Source organism: Peromyscus leucopus, chromosome 15 (genome assembly GCF_004664715.2).
Source record: "Peromyscus leucopus breed LL Stock chromosome 15, UCI_PerLeu_2.1, whole genome shotgun sequence".
NCBI lineage: Eukaryota > Metazoa > Chordata > Mammalia > Rodentia > Cricetidae > Peromyscus > Peromyscus leucopus.
In genome coordinates this window covers 28,482,994-28,505,442 of record NC_051076.1, presented here as the reverse complement: position 1 = coordinate 28,505,442, position 22,449 = coordinate 28,482,994, and the positions used below count along the sequence as shown (strand labels likewise).

The 22,449-nt window shown below is 49.6% G+C and overlaps 1 protein-coding gene across 2 annotated transcripts in view; it reads left to right on the top strand.

The window, feature by feature from the left end:
- The window catches only part of Olfml2b (olfactomedin like 2B), a 41,289-nt gene that overhangs the window by 10,255 nt on the left and 8,585 nt on the right, over positions 1–22,449 (top strand). Inside the window, exons 4-6 of one of the 2 annotated variants that reach the window (XM_028864334.2) lie at positions 6,671–6,847; positions 11,301–11,532; positions 13,389–13,871. In XM_028864334.2, the coding sequence (XP_028720167.1) occupies positions 6,671–6,847; positions 11,301–11,532; positions 13,389–13,871 (892 nt within the window). The remainder of the gene's footprint in view (positions 1–6,670; positions 6,848–11,300; positions 11,533–13,388; positions 13,872–22,449) is intronic. The other variant, XM_028864335.2, reaches the window with a different exon arrangement.

Genomic DNA, 22,449 nt, shown 5'->3' with positions numbered 1-22,449 from the left:
AAGCCGCAGCTTTGGAGAGGAAGGTTCACCCCATCTCCTGCAAGCACACACTGAAAAGGCAAAGGGGTCAGCGAGAATGTTTCCAAAATACATTCCAGCTTTACTTAATTCAATTTACATCTTAATATGAGTTCAAGCCAAGTTTCACCTCTCCTGGGGTTATATATGCTTCACATCTAATTTGCTACTGGGGAACTCAAGCTTTCCTTCTTGGCTAAAGGTAAAGGGAGTCAGCCTCCCTTCCACTGGCTTAGGAAGAGCTCATCACTGCCAGGATATGGGGGAGCATGTGGCTTGGTTTTGGGGGGTCAGTGCCTAAGGATTCATCTAACACAGAAACTCATCCCCAGGAACCCGGAACTTATCTGATCTGATTCCCCTCCCAAGCTTGGGCTCTCCAGAGGGCAGCTGGCTAGGGATCTCTTGAGGGCAGCTGGGTAGTATTGCTCTTTGTTCCCCCGGGCCTGGCTCAGCAGCACCTGACACGCACAAGATGCTAAGCAGCTGGGTAGTTGGGGAGGGATTTAGAGCAGCAGCCGGTGGTGGCTCCCTCTCCCCAGGTCCACCTGCTCCACCAGCTGTGGTCAGAGGGACTGGGGGCCACAGCCTGCTCGTCCCTGCCATCAGGAACACCGGCTGTTGGCAGCTGCTCTTCCCACTCCAGCTCTCTTAGGAGGAGCTGGGGGACAGCTGTCAGCTGGGATAGCTGTCCCTGGCCATCTGCTCCGAGTTGTGTCCCTGAGGGCTCAGGGCAGGAGGGGACAGACAGCCAGGGCAAGCCCAGGATCCACTAGCCCTTCTGCTGTTGATTCCTTCATCCCAATACTGCTGCAAGACTACTCCAGGCTTGCTCTCAGCCTGGTGCACAGCCATGCCTTCCAGGCAGCCTGCTGCATGGCAGGGGAGCAAGGTTTGGCCTACATGCAGCCTGGCCCAGCTTCCCCCCACAGGTGTCTAATGTATCCCAGGATTCTTCCTTTCCTCCCTGTCTCGGCCATGCCAACCATAGCTCTTCTTTCCTTCCACATCGGTTTGCTAAACTGGGACAGAAAGGGCCACTCTACTGCAGCGTCACCTGTATGTCCCCAGCCCTGCCCTCCCCCACCCAGGGTCTCTGCCACATACAACTCCTTGTCTGTTCTCTGTCAGAGGCCTGGGTGCGGTGGATGCCTCCATTCTTTCTCCAAAGGGCCTGGAGAGGTTCCGTCGATGGCATGGTTATAAAACCAGGCTGTGACCTCCAGAGGCTTTCTCCATGCATACTCGTCGTGGTTCTGGTTAGAGAAGCAAGGCCATGGAGAGCTTCCAGAGCTCTGCCACCTTACTCCGTCCCCCTCATAATTTTGTCCTAAGAAAGGCATCGTGCCTTTTGTCTCTACCTACCATGCCCCCATCCTTGTCCAATAGCTATGAAAGTCCAGGGTAGAGTCTGCACCCAGAGGACACCCTTTCCCCATGCCCACCCCACCAGTGTGCACATTTAAATGTACTGGCTTCCACACCATGCCAAAGTATATGCCAAGCAGTGTGCTGATGAATATCCCGTGCTGACCCCAATCCCACCCATGTGTTATTTCTACATTGCCCAGGGACTCTGCCCAGCTCACATGCTCCCTCCCTCTGGGTTTTGTACCTCTAGCTACAGTTAGCATTGACACCTTTCCCCACCTGACCACATGGGCTTGCTCTCAGCTGATAGCCTGCTGTGCCCAAATGCATGCCTCTCTAGCACATGGCACCTCTTCAGTCAACACTCCCTAGTTCCCTAGCTCTGCCTAGTCTAGGGACTTATAGCCAAGCTTCCAGAGCTTGTGTTCAGCCTTCTGTTCCGGCCCTCTGGGATGCCTGCTCTTTCACGTTTCCTCCCCACCCTCTACTTCATGGCACCAGGATCTTTGGCAGGAGCCATGTAGTATGCTGGCTTAAGCCAGATAGGCACCCTTCTTGCTATCTTCAATGAACTCTCCAAGAGCCAAGTTGTATACATCATAAATGCCATGGTTGCAGCTGTCTCAGAGGGGAAAAGCTCGAGGCATGAAGTCATGGAGTTCACCCATTCGACAGGGTAGGATCCTAAGCACCCTGAGTGGGTGAATGCCCTGCCCCACGCCTCCAAGAAGTGCCCCCCGCAAAAGGCCCTTGGTGTGACGAAGGCAGAGCCTCATGGAGGGCCAGCAGCCATGCATGGGAGGTGGCTGAGGGGAGGTAGCCACAAAGGGGCAGCTGCTGCTGCTACCACCCTGGGGACATCAGCTGACTCAGCCCAACAGGCTGATGGGGGGATGCCACCTCCAGCCTGGTGTTTATTCAGGCGGCCAACATGCTTTGCTGTTCCCATGAGGGAAATAAACTATATAGCCCCTCTGGGTTTTCAGAGCTGGCCTGCCTCAAACCCTCCTCTCTGGAAATCCAGCCTCGCTGAAATCAGAAAGGGGATTGGAGACCATAAATCAATGGGTAGGGAACCCCTGGGGCCCAGTGGGCAGGAGGCAGGAGTTGCACCTGGGGGCTGCTGTGACCTCCCAGAGAGTGCTGCACGGGAAGCTCACGCTTGGGGGTGCTCAGGAGGAATCAGAGGGTAGCCTTTCACATAATAAAGATACTCACCCCCTATGCCCCACCATCCCAAGCACTCCAAGATACCAGTGCGGTTGGGTGGAGTCCTGGGGCTGTTGCCAGGCAGTGGGTCTGAACACAACTCAGCCCCCTTGAGGTGCTGTCCTGCCCTTGGTGAGGGGTCAGTACTGGCCTTTGCTGCGTCACACTGATTTAGTTTCCCACAATTCTTTTCTCTGGTTGGCGGTTTCTCATGTCTTGGTCTGTTGCTTACTTTCTCATGGAAGGTGATCTTCCCCAGGTGGAAGCATCCATGAGCTAACAGAGAGGTCACACAGCTGGCCTCTGAACTGCCAGGCTTTGTTCCCCGTCTTAGAATAAGAAGCCATGGAAGGGACCACTGCTCTATGCTGGAACCTTCCTGCTCTCACCCGGGAAGACCGTGCCTGTCCCAGCTTCTTCCCTGCTTCTGTTTACCGGCTACCTCAAACTTCTATTTAAAGGCAGCATTTCTCGAACTCCAGTGTGGATTCAATACACCCGAAGATTTGGGGGAAATGTAGGTTCTGATCCTGCAGGTCTGGGAAGGGCCTGGGAATGGACTTTTCTGGCCAGCTCCTGCCTAGTGCTGATGGTACCGGCCTGTTGTCCATACTTGGAGTAGTGAGGATCTGAGGGAGTCCAGCATCCTGAGTTGCTCTGCAGATACATGACTTTTCATGCATCTGAAAGCAAATTACAAGGATGCTCCGGTATCTTTAAAGCACTTGGTAGGGTTGGCTGGGCTGGCCGAGCACCCTTAGCGGTCCAGTAAGTGAACTTCAGGAGCAAAGGTCAGGGGGCTGGCTGATGAGTCAGCTCTGCCAGATTTTTATTTTTATTTTTTATTACTGTGTGTGTGAGTAATATGTGTTTGTATGCCATAGCACACATGCAGAGGATAACTGTGGAGTCGGTTCTCTCCGTCCAACTTTATATGGGTTCTGGGAATTAAACTTAGGTCTCCAGGCTTTTGAAGCAAATGCCTTTACCCTCAGAGCCTACTTACTAGTCCTCTACCAGTTTTTTTTTTTTAATGACATTTGGCAAATTGCATCCCAACTGTAGGCCTCAGAGACTTCTCTGTACTAGGAAAGGCTAGGCCTGAGTGTTGGGGTCCGTTCCAATGATGATGCTATGAACAGTAACTGCCTAGTTTATCCCTGTGCAGTCAGATGTATCGATCCATTCAATCCTCATAACCATGCCTTGGGAGCCTGCTGGTGCTGCCAACTAATGGGAAATGGATGCAGAGGGAGTTTAAATGATTTGCCTGAGATCACAGAGCTAGGAATAGCCACAGTGAGGTGTAAGCTGGACAGCCTCCTCCATAATCTATGACTTTAACCACTGTACCCCTGAAAGCCTGTCAGGAAAGGCCACACACCCTCGTTCATGGTGAGTTCTCCAAACCAGACCCCTCTCTCACGGACTGTAGCTTTCACAGCTAATCCTGTGCGACTTAAGAGTCTGACTTGAGCTAAGCTGTAGAGAACAGGGCGAGCTCTTCTAGAGATCAACATGGAATGCCCTTTGAATGCTGTGCTGTGCTGACCATTCTGGAGTCTGGAAAGTTTGACAAGAATCTACTGGGCTCCCCTGGGCAGCCCTCGTAGGAGCCCTGGAGCCACAGTGTCTGGGTGTCACCATCTTCTTGGATGTATGAACATCACCTTGGCGATGAGCCACCCAGGCTTCCTTCTAGGACTTTAGTAGCATCTTTACAAGCTACAGGGCTGTGCTTTGGGAAACCTCTAAGCTTTTGTATATATAAAAACTTTGCATTTTAGTCTGGCAAAGTGTGGAGAGCAAATACATCTTCTCTTTTACTTGGTTTCTTCCTCCGCCAACCTCACCAACTTAAAAAAAAAAAAAGAGGTCCCAAAGGTGAACACATCTGACATCTAATTTTAATTGATTTTGTGAGCTCCTGGTACTGGGAGTTGAACCAAGGACCTCACACATGCTAGGCAAGTATTCTACTACAGGCTACATCCTCAGCTCTTTTTGTGTCCTTTATTTTGACAGTAAGTTGCCAGGGCTTGAGCCCACTCTGGATCCCAAGCTGGCTTTGAGTCTGCTCTGGATCCCAGGCTGGCCTGAAGTCTGCTCTGGATCCCAGGCTGGCCTTGAATTTGCTCTGGATCCTAGGCTGGCCTTGAGTTTGCTCTGAATCCCAGGCTGCCCTGACGTCTTCTCTGGATCCCAGGCTGGCCTGGAATTTTCTCTGGATCCCAGGTTGCCATGAAGTCTGCTCTGAATCCCAGGCTGGCCTTGAGTTTGCTCTGGATCCCAGGCTGGCCTTGAACTTACAGTCTTTCTGTTTCAACCTCTTTTGTAACTGGGACTGTAGGCCTGAGCTACCAGCCCTGGTGACATAGACTATTTTATTTATTTTAAGAGCTGAGGATGGAACCTGGGACCTCATGAAAGATAGACAAGGTTTCTACTACTGAGCTACACCCCCAACCCTGCCTTTATAGAACCTTCTATTTATGTATTTGTGTATGGGGGTCAGGCACAGGTGCACACACACTTGCAGACATGCTCACATGTCACATGTATGTGAAGACTGGATGACAGCGTGCAGTGGTTGGTTCTCTTCTTCCACCATGTCCAGGAATTGAACTCAAGTCCTCACTCTTGGTGGCAAGCATCCTTTCTTTCTTTCTTTCTTTCTTTCTTTCTTTCTTTCTTTCTTTCTTTCTTTCTTTCTTTCTTTCTTTCTTTCTTTCTTTTTCTTTTCTTTTTGGTTTTTCAAGACAGGGTTTCTCTATGTAGCTTTGTGCCTTTCCTGGAACTCACTTGGTAGCCCAGGCTGTCCTCGAACTCACAGAGATCTGCCTGCCTCTGCCTCCCAAGTGCTGGGACTAAAGGTGTGCGCCACCACCGCCCGGCGCAAGCATCCTTTCTTGCTGAACTATGTTGCTAGCTCCACACATAAAAACATTTTAAAGTGTTTTATTTTTGTTATTTTTCATTATATGTATGTCTGTATGTCTGTGTGCACATGAAGGTATTTACAGAGGTTGGAGGTGTCAGATCTCTGTGGAGTTGTAGTTACAGGGGCTTGTGAGCTTCCTGATGTGGGTGTTGGGAACCGAACTCGGGTCCTCTGCAAAAGCCCACTCAGAGCATTTAGAGACCCATGGAAGCCTTAGTATAGGACCATAGTTGGACAGTGTTGGATCTCTATGAAGTCACTCTCTCTAAAATTAACTACTGGGCAGAGGGGATTGCTAAGCTGTGACTCAGAACCCACCCGCGCCCACCTTCTGCAGGTACCCCTTCTGCAGGTATGCCCCCCCCCAACACACACACGCATGCCTCCTGCCTGAAAGTTCTGACAGTCGTGTCTGTCACGTGGAGACTCTGAAGCCGTGTCTCCCCAGTGACAGCAGCCACCTCCCTGAGACAAGAACTCCAGGGGCATTTGGAACCCACCTCAGACACTCAGAAGACAGCAGTGGCAGCTGACCAAGACACAGCTTTGGCCCTTTCTGGTGTGAACCAGGGTTAGACCCTGGCAACTGCCAACTTGAGGGTCATTTCAGGCATCTTTTCTCATGCATGGCTAGGAAAATTTGAAGTCAGTCTATCCATTTTCTATGTGAGTGATCCAAAAGTGTGGGAATGAATGGTGTGTGCTCATAAAAAAGCAGAGTTAGCACACTCTTTCTTTTTTTTTTTTTTTGACCCGCTCTTCTAAAATCACCTCAATACACTTCTTTCATACATGGAATGACCGATTCACTCTTGCAAGTGAATGGAATCTTTGGCCCTGTTCTTCATCACTTGGTAAGAACACCGTATACTAATAACCCAAAGAGAGCCAGCCCGGTGCCCTGGCCATGGCAGTGCTGTTGGTAGGGAAGCTGTGGTGGTCTGGGTGTTTCTTGCAGCTGGGTATCTCAGAGCTGGAAACCCTACCTGGGTGCCTGTCACTGGTGCCCAGAACAGTGAGCCACACTCTCAGCCACCCCCACATCTGCATATCTCATGGTTGCTAGTTGCCGGTGGTCTGTCTTCCAAACATTTTAATGTATCCTCTCTTCAAAAACACTTTTCTTCTCAGGAAGTTTCTAAAAACCTCACCAAGGAAAACGAGCAAATCAAAGAGGATGTGGAAGAAATTCGAACTGAGATGAATAAGCGAAGCAAAGAGAACTGCTCTGATAACATCCTAGACAGCATGCCGGACATCCGCTCAGCCCTGCAGAGGGATGCAGCAGCAGCCTACGCCCACCCAGAGGTACGGCCCCACATCCGCAGGGTGTCTCCTCAGCCTGGACTGTGAGATCAGCTCCGGGAAGAGCTCTTCAGGGGTTTGTCCTTCTACAGGCAGGGTCTCTCTCCTGTGTGACAGCTCCTTAGGTTGGATGAGCAGGGCTTGAATCAGCTTCCCTCAACACTGACAGCCAGAGAAGTTCAGTGAATAGAGATGGAAGTTAGTCCTCAAATCTGGGTCTCCTGGGCCTTGGCATCATCCTTGAAATATCCCATCCTGCTTTTGTGAGCATCCCTTGCAGGACATATGTGCTCTCTTACCTGGGACCGTCCATGTTTGCACCTGTCCTGGCATCATTACTGATACCACATTTTCATCCTCTTGGAAGTGTCTCAGCTTGGAGACAATAAGTGATATGGTCCTGTTTATGCTTAGTCACTACACGCTAGTGTGTGGTGCATCATCACGTGTGTGGTCATCACTGACGTTCTGGAAAGCAGGCCAGACACAGGTCAGGACCCCTCCGATGGAGGGACATAGATCCTGGACCAGTTGGAAAATAGTGGCAGAGCGTTTCAAACTGTGCCCCCTCCACCAGTGGTAAAGGCCTGCCCATCACCCCCAAGGTGTGGGGAAGCAGAAGAGAAGCAGGAAGGGGCAAGGGCCCCGATGGCCTGACTTCCCCCACTAGGTCCCGTGTCTTAAAGCTTGTGCCACCTCACAAGACCATGGGCTAGACCAAGCCTTCAATGTGTGGACCTTTGGCGGAGGTGGACTTAAGATCCAAACTATAGCAGGCCACATCGTTTTGTGTGGGACTCTGTTGCTTGGGTCATTGTGAATTTGGACAGAAAGGAAGGAAGGCTCCACATGTGGGCTCAGAACTCCTTTTTCATTTGGTTGGCTGTTGGTGGTCATGTAGCCTAGGCTAGCCTCAAACTTGCTGTGCAGCCGAAGATAGCCTTGAACTCCTGATTTCTCCCACCTCCACCTCCCAGATGCTGGGGTTACAGGTGTGTACCTGGTCTATGAGGGGCTAAGGACTGAACCCAGGACTTTGTGCAAGATAAGCACTCTGCAAAGCAAACTACATTCCCAGCTCACGGGCTCAGAACTCTTGGGTAAAAGGAACTCGTTGTAGTGAGGCCAAGCAGGCATACCTGGTGGGTCTGGGACCTTTGGGGGCACGTGTGTTCTGAAGGCGAGATGAGAGGTGAGGACTTGGAAACAACAAGCACTGGAAAAGCATGGTGTGTGGACGTCCCCAATATGTAAGCCAAAAGCAATTCTGCGCTATGAAATGAGGAAGGGTCATAATTATCTGGCTTTTGATGTTTTCTTGAAACATTATATTTCTTCAGAAATAATTTTTCTCATTTTGGAGTGTCCCTTACATGTTGGCCACCAAACATGTGTTTAACCTGCCTGATGGATCACCCCTGAGGGAACCCGAGATCATAACCCCAAAGCCATAAGATTTGGGGACCAGAAAGAGACTTGAAGGCCCTTGCTCCCCACACTTGGGTCCTGCGCCCCTCATCTCAGGCCCACACTGCCCAGTGCAGCCAGCCTTCCTGGCCTTCTGCTTTCGGAACCCAGTCAGCCAGCTAAGTTGGAGAACTTTGCTGTCTTGATGACACATTCTGTGGTATGTTCAGGAACCCAGCTCAGATTTCCTGAGGGCAAACTGCAAACCAAATCAAACACACCAAACGCTTTTTCTCCTTGCTCAGCAAAGCCGCCATCCTTTCCCGAGGCCCCACAGTGCACAAGTTAGCACAACCCACCTAGCCAGGCTGGTAGTGCAGAGGGAGGTGCAGGAGGCCCAGAGGTAGGCAGCCTCACTGTCTGTCTCCCCGTGTGTGCGGCCCTGCGTCTTCGGTGAGCACCACACTGCAGCGGGAGAGATGGTTGGGCTGTTTGTTTTTGGTTTTTGCAGATGATGTCAGGCAGTTCTTGGAACGGCCAGTGATTATTTGTACGGTGGTCTTCCAACATGGTCCTCGTCTAGAAGGTTGGCAGAGGCGCTCGGAAGCTAGGTTGAGTGGCAGAGTGGGAGTGGGAACGCTGGATGCCAGGAGGTGAGGTCATTTGGCAGACTCTTGGATGAACAGAGAGAGGCAATCAAAGCATGGTGGGGCCAGCTGCCACCCAGTTCAACTCGTCGCCAGTGGATCCAAGGAAATTATATGTTGTCTGGCACAGGCTTTCCACAGTCTTGCTCCATGTTCTTGGCTGGGACCAAGAACTGCGGTCCCTGCCCTTTCCCGAGAGCCTGGAACTGAAGACAGTTCCTGGGGTTTGCCACAAAGAAATGACATCTGGCTTCTGTAACACAGAGGGAAACCAGGGCCAGCAATTAGGTGCCCCTGGGCATCTGAGGTAGGGGCTGTGGCAGGAGCCTTCGATCAGCCTCACAGGCAGCTCTTTCCACTGGGAAGTGAAACATTCCACGTCTGCTGGCCAGTTGCCAGACCACGGCCCTGAGGACACAGGGATGCGGTCCACTTTTTGGATGGTAAACAAGTAGTCTTGGGGTTACAAGCAATGTGGCTTAATGTAAGGAAGAGCTCAGGCCCAGGAAGTAACAGCAGGGCCTACTTGGTGATTGTGTGTCTTTCTCAGCCACTTTGATGAGAGATTTTTCATCTAAGTTACCAAATGTCTGTTTCCTCTCGGATGGAATGTTGGTAACATTACCCTGCTCCATTTTTTGTGAGGGTTAAAAATAATATATAGTGGATTGGCCATAATAGGTGCTCACCAAAGTGGCATGATCAACAAGCTGGCAACCCCAAACCTCTGGTCGAGGTTACCTCACAAGAGCAGAGGCTTGAGGGAGGCCCAGGGAGCTGGCATGGAGGACGGAAGCTGCCCAGGGCACAGCTGGCATACTAGCATGCTTTGTGTTCTCCTGGGCAGCTCTTTTGACCCCAGCGAAGGGTGACTGGCAAAGATGTGTGCACATCCTTCCAGCTGCCCATCACCACTACGTGCCAGAGAGACACGCATATTCAGGGACTGCCGTATCTGTTGCACAAAACTCTCGTCGTGGGAAAACAAGCATAGACGTGAGATGTGGTGGGAAGGGGGCATGCCAGGTTCTCTGCAGGCTAGATTTTAAAGGTCGGAACAAAAGCCTAGCTTGCCCGCTCTGTGCACAGTGAGAGGGTGTCATCATGATGGCTGGACCTCTATAACTAATACGGAGTAGATGAAGCCCTGCTCTGCTCAGGACATGGCCCTGGCCTGGGTCTTGTTTCTATTGCAGCCTTCCTCCCAAGTGGGTATCTCCAAGGCCTGGAAGTTCAGGGCTCCAGGAACCTTACCCCTCTCCTCTGATGAAGGTGGGGAGGTTGATGGCTTAGGGGACCACAGGCAGCCACCTCTTTACTCAGCCACTGGAGTCCTCATGAGAGCAGGGCTGCCCACATGTTCCCACACTCAAGGTCAACTACTCCCAAGAGCTGGAGTCACCTGTAAGGTGGCCCTGCCTGACTTTGAGTCCAGCCAGCACAAATCTTGCACCCACAGTTCTTTGCTTGCCAAGTGGGTGATTGTCCTGCACAGGGAGGCTGTCACGATCCTGTCACACAGCAGACCCAGGAGGCCAGTGTGTGGCAATAGCTCCCTGAAGGGCAAGGTAGTTCTTTGACGCAGCCGGCGCCGTCAAGGTGGCATTCTCATAGTGCCCTCAGGATTGCCCACACTCCAGGCTGCCTGCCTTGAAGCTTCATTTGACTTGATAAAAATCAAATGCCAGTCATAAATGGAGGTGGTTCCTTGGGATTTCTTATGATTCAGAACTTCAGTAAATATTGAGGAACATCTGTCTGGGGAAGGACCAGCATGAGATGGCCTCTACTCTCTCAGATTCCCACGGTCTATAGAAGCAACAGCTTCCTTCAGTAGGTGCCCACGGAAAGCATCTGAGGGAAGGCCTGTCATGGAAGTGCAATCTTCTATCCCTTGGCAATTGAGTCTGTGACTCCAAAACCATACCTTTAACGTTGGAAAAGGCTTCTAAACTGGCCGCAGACTCACAGAGATCTACCTACCTCTGCCTCCAAAGTGCTAGAATTAAAGGTGCGCTTTACCACACCAGGCCTCAGTTTCTTAATCTGTGATTGGACATCATCAAAGTAGGCTTGATTCTTTGTTTGTTTGTTTTTTCAAGACAGGGTTTCTCTGTGTAGCCCTGGCTGTCTTGGAACTCACTCTATAGACCAGGCTGGCCTTGAACTCACAGAGATCTGCCTGCCTCTGCCTCCTGAGTGCTCTCCAGTACTGCCTGGCAGGCCTGATTCTTAAGGTCTGGTGCAGAGAGCAGTCAGCTGACACATTTAAACACTGGCCAAGCACTCTTAGGAAGCTGCTGCTGTATTTAATGCGGCCTCTGCTCCAGCCTTGTCAGAGTCCTGTCCCATCTCTCTCTGACCAGCGAGTGACTTGGCCTTCCATTTTTGTCTCCTCTGAGGAACAGTATGAAGAGCGGTTTCTGCAGGAGGAAACCGTGTCACAGCAGATCAACTCCATCGAACTCCTGAGGACGCAGCCGCTAGCCCCGCCTGCAGTCATGAAGCCACAGCAGCCGCTGCAGAGGCAGGTGTACCTGCGAGGCCGGCCGGCTTCCAAGCCCACCGTCATCCGGGGAATCACCTACTATAAAGCCAAGGTCTCTGAGGAGGAAAACGACATTGAAGAGCGCCGTGAGTCCGGGTCAGCGGGACAGCCCCAGAGGCAGGGCGAGGAGGAAATGGCCATTGGGGTCTCGTAGAGATGGGGTTCCACACTCTACCCATAGTGCAGTGTTGCAGTTACCTAGGTGTTTGCTGAGAAGCCATGGGCCGGTCACTTAAGCTCTCTGGGTTTTGGAAGACGCCGTGGCAAAGGAGAGATGAGCTGGAGGGACTTTTGCATCCTCTTGTCCAGTCCTTGTTTGCAGATGGACAAACCAAGGCTTGGGCCGAATGACATCCTTGGAGACACTCGGTAGACTCTGCCATCTGCTCCTTCCCAGGGTCCTCAAGCTTGCTGAGTGTCCAGCACCTTTCCCCGTGGACATTTAACCTTCCCGCCTTTCCACAAAGAACAGAGGAGCCTGTTTCTGTGCGCCTCTGTGTCTCCTGTCAGCTCTCTTTTCCTTGCCCAGAGTTCCCAGGAAGCCACAATTCCCCCTTCCTGAGGCAGCTCTTTCCCCCGACGGGTGTCAGGAAACAGCCTTCCCGTTGCCTTCCCGCTTCAGCTCATTCTGTCATCGGATGCTTCAATCTCAGCCTGTAGCTTCAGTCATGTCGCCGGCTGTAACCGTGGTTTCCATTACTGGCTGCGGGAGCTCTCTCTATACCCGCTTCCAGTCTGACCATTAGGGTGTTTTCTCCCTGCCTGTGGCTTACAGTTTCACTTACCTCCTGGGGTCCTTGACGAACATCTGAAATCCAGCTTTCTGGCTATTTCTTTCGCACTTAGAACCCTTGCCCCCTCTAATGAATCTTTGCTTCCCATGTTTTTTTTTTTTTTTTTTTCTGCTCAGAATCATTCAGCCTCATCCATTTCACTCAGAATAAAAACTGAATTCTAAGCCAGGCGGTGGTGGCGCAGGCCTTTAATCCCAGCACTCGGGAGGCAGAGCCAGGCGGATCTCTGTGAGTTCGAGGCCAGCCTGGACTACCAAGTGAGTCCCAGGAAAAGGCGCAAAGCTACACAGAGAAACCCTGTCTCGGAAAACCAAAAAAAAAAAAAAAAAAAAAAAAAATGAATTCTATACAGAGACGCCAAGCTGCCTGTGACCCAACTCCTGTCTTCCTCTGGCCTTACCTCCCACGCACAGCTGTGCCCACGCTGGTTACCTCCATGCTCCTCAGCTTCAGCAGGCTTGTTCAGGCCCCAGGGCTTCTCATCACTGTCTTTTCTGCCTGGAATCCTCCCGTCACCCACCTCCTCCATGCTGCTTGGCTTACTACGTTAGCGTCTCTAGGATCGCTGCCTATCCATCTCAGGGAGTCCCATCTGGCCACTCTATTCAATTCCTGCAAGGTTTTATTCTTTTTATTTTCTCTCTTTCTTCCTATAAAATTACTTTTAGATATTGTTTTCCAGGTTAGCCTCCAACTTGCTATGTAACCCAGGCTATCTTTGAACTCACAATCCTCCTGACACACTGTCCCAAGTGTTGGCATTGCAGGTGTGAGCTGCCCAGGCTCATAGTCCATGACTGCTCCCCCCCAGTCCCCTACAAGGCTGGGGTAAGGATAACAGCAATTTGTCCAGAGACTCCCAAGGAAAGACACTGTTCTTCTACCCACATTCCTGGCCATCCTCTAAGTCCCCAGCCAGAAGGGCTTGGGATGGACCTCAGCTAGAGGACTTATAACATGCATAAAGCTTGGGTTCGGCCTCCAAAAAGAAAATAAAAGTGCTAGGGTAAAATTCTGGGGCTGAACTCCATCTCCAAGCTCACTGCCATGTTGTAGGTGGAGCCTCACTCCCCTGCCAGTTGCCACGCATTCTCGGCCAAAGTGATCCTTGTGCCATGCCAGAAATGAGCCTTGTGTTTCTTCCACAGATGATGAACTTTTCAGTGGGGATAACGGCGTGGACTTGCTGATTGAAGATCAGCTCCTGAGACATGAAGACCTATTGACAAGTGCCACGCGGAGGCCAGCAACCACTCGACACGCCGCTGCCGTAACAACTGACGCGAGCGTCCAGGCCTCTGCCTCAGCACCCAGCCTTGTTGACCCTGCCGCCAAGGCCTCAGCGGGACGGCTCTCAGCAACCACACAAAGTGCCACGGTGTTTCCGGAGCCTACGGAGAAGATGCCTTCTACTCAAGTCCCACCCACCACTGTGGCCCACACGGCCATCCAGCCACCTCCAGTAATGGTTCCTGAGGACGCATTTGTGGAAGTTCCACACTTGGTCCCAGGGTTGCCTGACACCATTGGGACAGACATGCCAGAGGAGGAGGAGACTACAGGGCAGGAAGCAACCTCTGCTGGCCCCATCCTGAGCCCTGAAGAGGAAGATGACATCCGGAATGTCATAGGTGAGTTCTTCTTCCTGGACTGGAGCTCCTCCGATCAGCTTGCTAAAAGGTAGCGTGTCTTGTGGAGGACGGGGGCTGGGAAGCCAGGCCTCGAGCTGGGCTGGAGCAGGGGGGCTTGCATGAGCGAGGCTCTGGGTCTCACTCTCAGCTCTGCCAAAGCAGCATGACACAAGAAAAGCCAGTGGAGGTATGCCTCTGGCCAGCAGTTAGTTTCACATCTGGCAGTGTGGCCGACCTCTTGATGTAACATGACATCATCATCTATAGAATTCACGTTGGAGAACTGTGCTGTAGAGTTACAAACAAACAGAACAAACTTGCAAAAAATCTTACATTTTAATTAAGTTTACAGTTTCATATTGGACTGCAGTCGTGACCATCTTTATCCATGGGCGGCTGTTTGGACATTTCTGAAGTCTTTATGTATCTAAATGTGTTCAATGACAAGATTAGCAATCTCTTTTCTAAAATATATATGAATGAGTAAAATGAAGACCTCACTGCCATGGATGAGTTTTCCAAACATCAGTTTGTCCAGGGAGTTTGTGATGGATCCTGTAGTGTCCATCAACACCCAAATAATGTTTGCCACAGTAAGGTTACCAGGCCATGAACCAGCAGAGGATTTTTACTGGGGGTCGCCCCAGAGTCATAGCAAAGTAGGGTCAGGTATGTTGGTTAGTTTATGTCAACTTGACATAAGCTAGAGTCATTTGGGAAGAGGGAATCCCAACTGAGAAAAATGCCTCCATAATATTGGCCTATAGGCAAGTCTCTCAGGCATTTTCTTGATTAATGATTGATATAGGAGGGCCTACCTCACTGTGGGTGGTGTCTTCCCTGGGCAGGTGGTCCTGGGTTATCTAAGAAAGCAGGCTGAGTAAGCCATGATCAACAAGCCAGTAAGCAAAACTGCTCCATGCCTCTGCTTCAGTTCCTGCCTCCAGGTTCCTGCCTTGAGTTCCTGCCTTGGCTTCTCTAATGATGAACCAAATAAACCCTTTTCTCCTTGGGTTGCTTTTGGTCATGATGTTTTATCTAGCAATAGAAACCTTAACTAAGATGTAGATGTAACCAACTGTCTTATTAAATAAGAAACACAGAACCAATGCAAAGAAGAAAGCCAAGAGGTCAGAGCTAAGAGCTGAAACCTTACCCTTCCTCCTGCGGTGGTCCTACCTCTCCAAACCAGAGCTACTTCCTGTGTTAAAGTCTTTACATAGAGTTTCTGTTCTGCCTTCTCATTGGTTGTAAACCCAACCACATGACTGCCTCGTCACAGCCTGTCTGTATAGACCTCCAGGTTTTCTATGATTGGTACTGAGATGAAAGGCGTGTGTATCCAATACTGGCTGTATCCCTGAACATACAGAAACTTACCTAGCTCTGACTACCAAGTGCTGGGATTACAAATGTATGCCACCATTGCCCTGCTTTCCTATGGCTTGCTAATAGCTCTGACCCCCAGGCAACTTTATTTATTAACATACAAATAACATTTTAATACAAATAAAATATCACCATATTTCCCCTTTTCTATTTTAATAAAAAGGAAAAAGCTTATAACTAACATAAGAAAAACTATATACAAAAGTACAATAACTATATGCAATATATACAAGTAATAAATACCTAAACAATGTCTAATTCATTTGTATTTGACAAATTCAGAGAAAATAATTCCATTATCTATCCTATTGTATCTAATTCACTTTCTATCCTAATTAATCTTCAACTATAACTAACTAATCTTCAACTCCCTCAGAGACCCAAGAAGGAAATAATATTAGCTAACCAAAATAAAAACAGGAAGTAATGCAAGAAACTTCCAAAAAATTGTGAGTTGACAGAAACAGTCAGCTGCTTGGACAGTCATCTGAGGTTTCTCCACAGTGTTGGGGCATCATCTTCAGCCTATAGGCTTAGCGTATCTGACAGACTCATTTGTGAAGCAGGATGTACACAAGGTCAACAGTTCAACCTCACATTGGGTGAGAGCAGTCTATATACCAGAAACACCTGAATTCCACTAGTGTCATGTCATGATTCAGGATTTTAAATTCTGGAAATTGTTGATTTTTTTTTAATTCAGCTGTCCATTCTTATTGGCTATGTGTGTATGTGGCTTCATCTCATTCATCTCAGCATCCCGTTCTTCTCTACATCCCTCTATTAAATGCCATTCTACTATTGAGAGGCGTTAACTTAATTACTCTTCAAGAATAACTATTTCAGCTGCTGTCCCATTGCACATCAGAAGCCATCAGCCCACTGCCTGTTAAGCTGCCTTCAAAGAAAAGAGCACTTATCTTTTCCAGATTGCGAAGGCCATTTCAGGGATGGTGCCATATTGTCCTGGCCTCAGAAGATGCCTTTTGATAAAGCCATAACCACACTTGTTTTGGCAAGAATCAGTAGTCCTTTGTTTCGTGTCCTGTCTGTCCTGTTTGTCAGCAGTTGATTCGAGGATACTTTGTTGTCCAGTGGCTAACTTTTGCCACAATGAAAGTTAACTCCAATTGCAGTTTTTTCAATGCCCATATTTTCTCTGAAGTAGATTGGTACTGCCAGGAGCCGACATGTCTCATGACAAAAAAGAAAAATTTTCTAAGTTATTAAAACATTTTAAATGCCATATTCTGTAGATCTCTGAAGGGTTTGAAGATAACCTGTCTATCTAAAATATATCTACTCAATCTTGAAAACATACCTAATATGACTACAAGTTCTATTATAATGTCTAACTACTAACTTTCATTTCTTTATATCCTAATAGTTGGTAATAACAACATTCAAGGATCAGAAAATTGCATTACATTGTTAAATGAACGGTATAAGTACAATTAGAAATATACGTATGGTATTTTCTAACAATATCAATTTCAATATATATAATTTGTATACAAAATAAAACAACCCAATCCAATGTAAAGTATTTACACTAAGACACAAGAGAATAGGTGTCTACACCATAGGCCATAGTGTGAAATTTAATGAGCCCTGCACTGGGCAGCACAGGGATGTTAGGGCATCATTGATAAATGCTCTGACAGAAATGGAAGCAGGGCACTGTGCCAGCTGCTGAGAAGGCTGGAAAGAGTTTTTAAAGGAAGTTGTCATTTAAGTTGGCTTTAAAAAATGAATAGGAATGTTCTATGGAAATAGAAAAAGAGCTTTCTGACTGACAGGTCCAATGGTACAAGGTACATTCTAGAAGCATGACGAAGATAGGCCTTCTGTTCCAGAGAGCTCCATGGCCACAAGATGACACCAATAATAAGGAAACAGAAGCAGGGGGTTGGGATGGCAAATAGCAATAGTTACAGGAAGTAGCTGCCTACCTGGGTGTGATGGCATGAATCAGAAATCCCAGGACTCAGCAGTCCAAGACAGGAGGAGCTCCAGTGTGAAGCCAACTTGGGCTATATAACAGGATCCTATGTTTAAAACTGAATTTAAGTTAAAAAGAAAAAACCCACCCTAAACTAACAGTTTACTAAGTCAGCATTCATTAAGAGTGACTGAACGATGATGATGCTCAGTGGCGGGTCTGTCAAATATTTGGGAAATGCATTTGCTTTGGCAGAGGGTGTGGTCTGTCTTATTGCCATCAGCCCCTTCTCCCTAGTTCCCATCCCTGTGGTGGTAGCCTTGTCCCCAGCCCCTCTTCAGCATACGGTGCTAGCTCCAGGAACAAGGTGGTACAGGGAGCGCCCACTGAAGGCCACACATCCGAGCACTGACCCTTCCTTTCTGTCCCTGCCGCTGGCACCAGAGTGACCTGGACAAAGCCCCACCTTTCTTTGAGTCTCAAATGAAGTCAGCGATTTGCTGAGTGTCTTTTCTTCTACCATGTTCTGTGCTTTTTCTTCAGGAAGTTTGCAAGGCTGTACTATGGCATGGCATGCTAATTGGGGGAAAGTCCGAGAAAAATGGCAGAGTAGGAGCAGGGGACGGGTAGTGTCTTAGTTACTTTTCTTTTGCTATGAAAAAAAAAAAAAAAAACATAACCAAGACAACTCACTAAAGAAAGCATTTAATTGGGCTTCTGGTTTCCGAGGGTCAGAGTCCAGGACGGTGAAGTGAAGGCGTGGAGGCAGGGACAACCGCGAGCTCCCATACTGATGTTCAAACAGGAGGCAGGAGGAGAAGGAACATTGGAAATGGTGGGCATTTTTTGAAATCTCAATGCCTGCTCTCGTGGCACACCTCTTCCAACAAGGCCACACCTCCAAATCCTTCCCAAACAGCTCCACCAACCGGGGATTGAGTATTCCAACATCAGAGTCTCTGGGGGCCATTCTCATTCAGATCACCAGAGGTAGTGAGATTCTCCAGGGTTGAATCTCAGGGCAGAGTCTCAGGCAGGTTCACCTAGAGGAAACCCAGCAAGAGGCAGCCCTTGGCAGAGGCAGTGCTGGAGAAGGAGAACGTGTTTTGTTCTCTCTCTCTCTCTCTCTCTCTCTCTCTCTCTCTCTCTCTCTCTCTCTCTCTCTCTCTCTGTGTGTGTGTGTGTGTGTGTGTGTGTGTGTGTGCTCACATGCGTATATGATGTGTATACTCATGTGTGTGGCTGTCCTAAGTTGACACCAGGCATCTTCCTTGATAGCACTCCACTTTATTTACTGAGGCAGAGTCTCTCACTGAGCCTAGAGCTTGCCCTGTCTAGCTGGTCCAGCTATCCAACTTGCCCCTGGAATCCTCTGTCTCTGCACACACACACACACACACACACACACACACACACACCCGAGTGCTGGGACTACAGGCAACCACCACACTACCCTGACTTTTAAGTGGGTACTGGGGACCTGAACCCTAATCCTTACACTTGTGCTCAGGTGTTTCATCTCCTACTCATCTCCAACTTTTCCTTTCCTCTCCTCCCCTTTCCTGTCCTCTTCTTTCTGTTCCTCTTCTCCTTACCCTTCTCATCCCTTCCCCCCCCTCTCCTCTCTGCCCTTCCACTCCCTTTTCTTCTTCAGGGGTACAAGAGCCAAAGGCTGGTTCCCCACTGCATGAATAACCACCTTTTCTAAGCCCTGGGTCCCCCTTCACGTCTGCAGAATGTGCTAGACTCTCGGTAGAAACTCTCTCTTCTGCCCTAGCTGAGGGCTGCCCTGAAGCCACAGCCCCAGATGCCACCCTTCAGCTTCCTGGCACCCCTGGGTGGCAGGGGAAGTTCCTTTAGCCGGTCCACTGTCTGTCCCCACTGCCCTCTGACAGTCGTGGAAAAACTCACAGTGGAGATAGCCTGCAGGTGAGGCCCACATACCTGTGGTCCTAAGACCATTGGGTTTGAGCCTGGGAGCCTCTGCTCTCATAGACAAGCTAGCCAAAAGTGGAGTTCCCCACTCTCTCCAGCCTGGGTCCCCCCCACCCCCCACAAGTCTCTCCTACCTGCCTTGCCAGGTTTTGCCACCAATGGACCTTTAAGCCAGCGTAACCACCAATAGGTACCCATCCGGAGTTCTCAGGTCTTGGCCTCTTAGTAGTCCAGCTGGTATTCTGGGAACCCCTGTGTCCTGACAGCCGTTTACCTGGTGACAGGAGCTGGAGATTGGGGGCCTGTTCTTCTGTTGCTCAATATTCTGTTTGACTAGACTGCAGTCCCTGGCAGAGGGTGTTGTTTCAAAGGCACTTGGGTTCCTGCCTCTTCCATCTACCCAGGAAAAAAAAAATTGGACGGTGACAGATGCAGTGTTTTGTTCAGATGCCGAGGATAGGACAAGGGAGAGATCCAGGGAAGACATTATTCTTCCCTTTATTATATTTTATTTTTGATAGTTCACATATACATACAATGCATTGTGGGTATATTCACCCCTGGCCCCCCCCCCCGTTATCTCCTCATTCCCTTCTCAACCCCTTCTTCCTGACTGTCCCCCTCCCCCACCCATTAGCAGTCAATAGCTCTGGGGTTGGGGGGGGGGCTCATGGCCACCTCCTCTACCCATCATGGATTGTTGAGGGGCTGCATCCACAGAGTCTGTGTGTTCATGGTTGCGTGGCCCGTGTCGTGTCTGGGTGGCGGTCCTCCCCATCCTCTGGCTTTTAAATTCTTTCCGCTCTTTGGGTAATCGTTTCTAACTATTTCTGGCTGTCAGGTGCCTCCCGTTGGCTGCTCTTAGCGTGGGTAACGTTTTGTTACCCGAACCTCCTCTGCACGGTCCTGACTTTCCCGGGTCTGGCTAAGCCAGAACATGATGTGCTGATATCGCCCAGTCATCGGCTAAATAAAAGTCATTTGGCTGAAACAGAAACAGGCCACTGGGTTGCTGCTGGCCAAGGCAGCTAGCTGTTTTGTTCTGTTGTGTGTTTGTCTGGGGCTTGGGGGAAGAGGGTGGTTGACAGTTGGATTTTTTGCACAGTTTAAGATGTGTTGGTTTTGTTTTGTTTTGTTTTTCTTTTCATTCCCTAAAACAAAGCAAAACAAAACAAAACAGAAAAACATTTTGGTTTCCAATTCATGATCTTTCTGTCTCAGCTTTCCAAGTGCTAGGATTACGGGCATGAACTGCCATATGCTTTTTGTTTTGATTTATTTTGTTTTTGAGACGGGGTTTCTCTACATAGCCCTGGCTGTCCTGGAATTCAGTATGTAGCCTAGGCTGGACTTGAACTTACAGAGATCTCCCTGCCTCTGCCTCCTAAGTTCTGTGAATCACCACCCCTGATCTTACCTTACCACGTGGTTTTAAAGGCAATGTAGCCTAGGTTGGCCTCAACCTTCACCTTCTGGTCCTCCAGACACTTTTGAGTCTTGGAATTATAGGAGTGCATCACTACACCCAGGGTTCAGGTCGTGCCCAGGATAGACCCAGGGCTTCATGCACACAAACTACATCCCCAGCCTCTAGAGGGAATATCTTTTACCCCAGGTTTCTAGACCAGATTTTGTGATAGCCTAGGATACCCAGCACTGTCCTCAAGGAAGCTTTAAATCCTCAGGAAATTTTCTAACACAAGTAAAGGGAGATTGTTTTTTTACTGGACACTGTAGTGTAGCTCTAAGACAGGGAAGTTCCTGGTGATGTCAAGGGGCAGCCTGAGCTCAGAAGAGACTGAGGACCCAGGAACGCAAAGCCTCAGTTCAGCGGCTCCTGCTGCCATGGAGAACTAGAATGCCTGTGCCAAACGGCCAGGGCTCTGCAGCTTCCTAGACGTTTTCAATGCCAAGTCCTGGTGTGATGTTTAGAAGGGGCCAGTGGGAGCAGCGGCGAAGGAGGGAAGGTCACACAGGACAGTAGGCTGTGACAACACCAGCATGCGTTTGTCTCCTATTTGACTCTGCCATGATCTGTAAAGAATGTCTCCCCCACAGAGCACATAGCCTGAGAAACCCCAGGGCTTGGCCAACCAACCACTCTGGCAGTTGTGTGAGGGGCCCGGCCAGCCTGCCTGCCTGCCTCAGGTCAGGGAGGCTGTTCCAGGGATGCTCAGGGAGAAAGACGCTGACGTGGGCTGGGGCTGTGCTTTCTAATGCCTCCGTGGCCTCAAGACTCTTCCTACAGGACAGACAGCTGTCTGCCACAGGCTACAGCAGAAGTCTGGTAACTCCTCTATCCCAGCCCTCGGCTCACAGGGAAGTTGGCCGTCTCCTAACACGGGCCCTAAAAAAATGAGTCTATAAAGTCGAGTTGTTCCCTTCGATGTATACAGCCAAAGTCTGAGGCCCTCAAGGAGGTTAAGTCCTCTTGTACCTCAAGCTACACCCCTCGGTGCCAGGCCATGAGGATCCAGACTGAGTGAGGCGTGATCATTCCCTCCATGAGGCTGACCGAGGGAGGGGGCCAGCAGCCAGGGTGACAGACTTGTCTGGAGTGACAGCAAGCAGCTGATGGACATGCCCACTGCTGTGGGGCTCCCTGTCCAAAGGCGGTCCGTGGATGGCAGGCTCACAGGACAGAGAGGAACTCGCAACAGAGGACAGTGAGAGCCAGGCTTGTCGGGAGAGGGAAAGGCAGCCTGGGCGTTCTAGCACAGACCGGCCTGGGATAAACTGTTACGTGTCCGTATCAGTTAACTTTCTGTTGCTGTGATAAGACACCATGAGCAAAAGCCGCGTAAGGAAGAAAGAGTGCGTTTTGGATTACGGTTCCAGAGGGCTGGAGTCCATAATGCCTGGGACGGCATGGCAGCCGGCAGCCGGCAAGGGCCAGGGAGCTGGCTGGTCACACTCTCTCTCCATATACGGGAAGCAGAGAGACTTAACAGAAAATGAGGCCATTCTCAGAGCCTGCTGCCAGTGACATACTTCTTCCAGAAAATCTGAACCTCCTAAAGGTTCCATAACGTCTCCCGAACAATACATATGCCTCTGGGGGATACTTTTCACTCAGACCACCACACCTTAAGAATTTCAAAATGTAGCTACACAGAGAAACCCTGTCTCGAAAAACCAAAAAAAAAAAAAAAGAAAAGAATTTCAAAATATAGCCAGAAGGTTTCTCCAGTCCCATCAAGCCTCCCACAGTCCCGTGGCCCACTTATAAAATAATCACTCAGAAGCTTATATTAATTATAACTGCTTGGCGATTAGTTCACACTTAAATTAACCCATAATTCTTATCCATGT